Source organism: Antrostomus carolinensis, unplaced genomic scaffold (assembly GCF_000700745.2).
Source record: "Antrostomus carolinensis isolate BGI_N321 unplaced genomic scaffold, ASM70074v2 scaffold40690, whole genome shotgun sequence".
Lineage (NCBI taxonomy): Eukaryota > Metazoa > Chordata > Aves > Caprimulgiformes > Caprimulgidae > Antrostomus > Antrostomus carolinensis.
The window spans coordinates 76-4451 of record NW_010289845.1 but is presented as its reverse complement, the minus strand read 5'-3'; the positions used below and the strand labels follow the sequence as shown (position 1 = coordinate 4451).

General features: G+C 44.4%; 1 protein-coding gene across 1 annotated transcript; it reads left to right on the top strand.

Moving 5' to 3' along the window:
• The first annotated feature begins 70 nt into the window (after positions 1-70).
• ZBTB6 (zinc finger and BTB domain containing 6) lies at positions 71-1354 on the top strand. The gene has a single exon (XM_010171672.1). It carries the CDS (start codon positions 71-73, stop codon positions 1352-1354), a length of 1284 nt encoding a protein of 427 aa, XP_010169974.1.
• Positions 1355-4376: the final 3022 nt, after the last annotated feature.

Genomic DNA, 4376 nt, shown 5'->3' with positions numbered 1-4376 from the left:
GGTGGCCTGGGCTCGGGGTGACTCTCCCCGGAGGTGCCGGTACCGGTGGCTCCCCCGCAGGAACGGTGCCATGGCCGCGGACTCGGAGGTGCTGCACTTCCAGTTCGAGCAGCAAGGCGATGCCGTGCTGCAGAAGATGAACCTCCTGCGGCAGCAGAACCTCTTCTGCGACGTCTCCATTTACATCAACGACACCGAGTTCCAGGGGCACAAGGTGATCTTTGCCGCCTGCTCCACCTTCATGCGGGACCAGTTTCTGCTCAACCAGTCGAAGCAGGTGCGGATCACCATCCTGCAGAGCGCCGAGGTGGGCAGGAAGCTGCTGCTCTCCTGTTACACGGGGGCTCTGGAGGTCAAAAAGAAGGAGCTGCTGAAGTACCTCACGGCAGCGAGTTACCTGCAGATGGTTCACATCGTGGAGAAGTGCACCGAAGCTTTGTCCAAGTACTTGGAAATCGACGCTTCCATGGAGAACGGTCACCAGGCTGCAGAGAGGTGTCATTCCTCAGATGCTGAGCTGAGAAACGGGGAGGAGGCTTCAGAGAAAGACTGTGAAATAATAGAGATCTCTGAAGACAGCCCAGTGAACGCAGAGTACCCGGTGAAACAGGAGAAGGGAGAGGTCTCACAGCCCGCAGCGCAGAGCTTGGTCGCGGAAAGAAAGGACACAAAAACCCCAGAGATATCGACAGTGGAGATCGGATATAAGGACGATGAAATCTGTATCTTCAGAATGGATTCTATGAGCGTAGCCAATGTGGAGAATGATCGTTTTCCTCAGCCTTGCACATCCTCTAAAACAAACTTGTATTTTCCGGAGACCCAGCACTCCTTGATAAATTCTACAGTTGAAAGCAGAAATACAGAGATGTCAGGAAATCACTTTCAAGCTTTTGTCAGTGACAACACAGAAGGAACTTCTAGTCTGATGAACGGGTTCCAGAGCCTGGATGATTCTGGCAGTTCATGGCGGCACCAATGTCCAAAGTGTCCGAGGGGATTTCTGCATCTCGAGAACTATCTCAGACATCTAAAAATGCACAAACTCTTCTTGTGTTTGCAGTGTGGGAAAACGTTTACTCAAAAAAAGAATCTCAACAGACACATCCGTGGGCACATGGGCATCCGGCCCTTCCAGTGCATGGTGTGTCTGAAGACCTTCACTGCCAAAAGTACGCTGCAGGATCACCTGAACATCCACAGCGGTGACCGGCCCTACAAGTGTCACTGTTGTGACATGGACTTTAAACACAAGTCTGCTCTTAAAAAGCATTTAACTTCTGTTCATGGAAGGAGTAGTAGTGAAAAAACAACCCTGAGCACTATTACAAAAGTTAAAATAGATTATGATTAACAGATGGGTGGTTGTGGAGCCGGGCTCCACAAGAAGCTCCTGCCTAGTGAAATTGTAGATGGAATTCTGGAGGTAGATGTGCATGTACTGGAGAGAAGCACAAATATGTGACTGGTGATCACAGACAGGCCTTGCGAGCAGCACATTTGCTGCTGTGCTAAGGTTGCTATTGCTGTAAGTGCAAAAACAAGGTGTTGACTAGTTGAAAGTCAACTGCAAAAGGGGGGAAATTATTTCACGCTTCTCTCGTATTATCCTGGATGCGTCCTGATTTCCCACCCCCTCCCACCATGTTTTCCACTCCCCCGTTTCAAGGACAAGCACTGCTGATTTTCAGACTGTTCCTGATACTGCAATAAGCTGAAGCCTGAGCCGTGATGTTCCTGAACTATCACAGATGAGGAAAGGGGATGTTTGTATTTATTCAGCGAGTCATTCCCGCCCAGTTCATGTGTTGTGTATGGTGAATTCATCTCCTTCCCTGCCCAAACTCTTTCAACAGGAAGAAGGGGTGTTTCACACTCACAGTCTGTGATATTTAAGAAAGGACATACAGCAAATGAAAAATAATCAAGGAAACTTTCACATTGCCTCTTGCAAATAGAGAATTGGTAAAAGAGAAACAAACAGCATTGCCTTGCGGTTCATTTTTAACCAGACAGTCTCATTAGAAGGACTTGCTTTCAGTTTTATGAATGAGTTTTGGGTTTTTTTCTAAACCTCTCTCTTCTGATGGTTTTTTTCTGTCATCCCCATGTTTTGCACCCGTGTTTGACTAATTAACATTGTTAGTCCTGTTTGTTGAGTTGTAACATCTGCCTTCCTCTTTTACAAACCTTAGACACGTGCACTAATGTGAGGAATTAAGGTGTGTGCTGTTATGTAATAGCAGTTTCTACGTTAATTTTGAAAACCAATCCTTTCTATCTTATTAGGAGCAGCTTAGACTCAGAGGGCTTCTCCTACTCCAATTCTGTGATACAGTGACACAGTAACTACATGTGTTTGGATAGATGTGTTTGTACTTTGTCAAAGGTCATTTCAGCTCCATCACAAGCACTGAAAGCCCTGTAACACAGAATCTTGAATCCTGTCTTTGCCTGGTGTATGTTTCTTCCACTTAATGTGATATGAATGAAGAGTCAATTCAGTTGTTAATATGAGCTAAAGGTACTTACTTAGATTCTCTCCAATTAGCAAAAAGCAGTAGCTCTTAATCCTGTCTGTATCACGAGGGTACAGTTCCCATCAGACTTTCAGAAGGGCTGTTACCAAGTTCTTGTTCCAAGTCCAGAAGTCTGGCCCGTGTGCTCCATATCTGGCTGGTTTAAAAATCAAAGACAATAGTTTTTAATGTCAGTCAACAGGTTTCATTTACTTTCCTTTCCTGTGTCTGTGACATTGTCTGGGGGTTTACTGATCAGCTACGTGAGGGGTTAGGTGGGCACAGCCTCTACCGTGCAGTTTCCTGTTGTGCCAGTGTTATTGCTGTCTTCACGTCTTGGAAATTTCAGTTGAGTTTTTAAAAACATGTTTCACGAGGAATTTTGAAGCTCTTAATCTGATATTATTAACACTTAAAGTACATCTGGGTCATATTGCAGCAATATTTGTAGGTCCCAGATCATACTGGGCTTTATTATAGCAGGCAGTGTCTGTCTTCCTCAAAAACCCCGTGGTCTGAACAGACAAGTACCTTTCACAATCTCTGCTGTTACTTCATGTTAACAGTTGATGATAATTTGCTTTATTTTGGTGATTTTTAACTACAGTAATTGTCATGGTTGATAATTTGCTTTATTTTGGTGATTTTTAACTACAGTAATTGTCATGGTAATTACTTTGTGAGTCACGTATGTTGCAACTGCCTGACGTTTTGCCAAAAAAAATTGCCTTTTATAGCATGTCTTCTGTTTGCATTCGTTAGTCTGTCACTGTCTACAGCCTTTTTGACCTCGTGATTAGTATTGTTTGCTTGTTTTTCACAGAATCCCATTAATTTTGGTACTTAATTGCAAAAAAACCAATTAAGAGGCTGGTTTTCAAAAGCACGCCAACGGCTGCACTCGCCCTTACTGTATGTACAGATGTTAACTTGGGCACACGTACGGGTTTGTGTGCAGCTTTTCATTTGTGTCTCCAGACTTAGCTCCTTAAAAGAAACTCCTCCATCCTTGGAAAAGGTCAGAAAACAAGGAAAAAGTTTACTTCTGCCCCCCCATCCTTTTTACATTGGGCTGCTGTTACTGTAGTTAAGTAAATAAATGTATTGTGCATTTATGGGACAGATTTTGGATCAACTGTGCTTAATTTGTTCAGTTTATACGCTTTTTTTGCAGATGTATGATGATCATTGATAACACTTCAAAAGATTGTTCCTTGGTTTTTTGTTTGAGTGTTTTTTAGATACAGGTATACACAGGTATTTCCCTGTGTGTCAGAGGGGAAGCAGAGGCTGATCTTTTGAAGTGTATCTTCTGTGGGAGCAGGACTGTGAGGTTTTTTTTGGTCTGCTGTTGTATTGCATGTAAAGATGAGAGGGAGTTGTGTTGTGTGACCGGCCAACAGCATGTTCTGTTCCGTGGCTAGAGTGTTGTGGTAAACTTTGTGAGAAAACCCTGATTTTGTGCACATGTTCACATGAAAGGTGTTTTCCTCTCCCCTTTCCATACATGTAACCGCTTGTCCTGTCATAACACAATAAACGAAATGCAAACAAAACATTCTTCAGAGATATGTATGCTTCCTTCCCATCACAGTTAAATAATTCTGTGCATACCTCAGCATTCACTATTTTGCCTTGCAATGGGGAGCAAACAGCGTGTTGTCAACAACATACGGTGCTCGAGCGGCTGTCGTCCAGTAGCGTTTTCTCTGTCCTTCAGAAGGATCTACAGCAGCACCTGCTTGTCAGATGAACGCTTCCTCCTCAGACCCCGCAGCTCTGCACGGCCCCAGCACTGATCAGTCACCTGCTTTGAGCTTTGGCAGTGACCAGAGGCACGAGGTGCTGCTGCTCCTG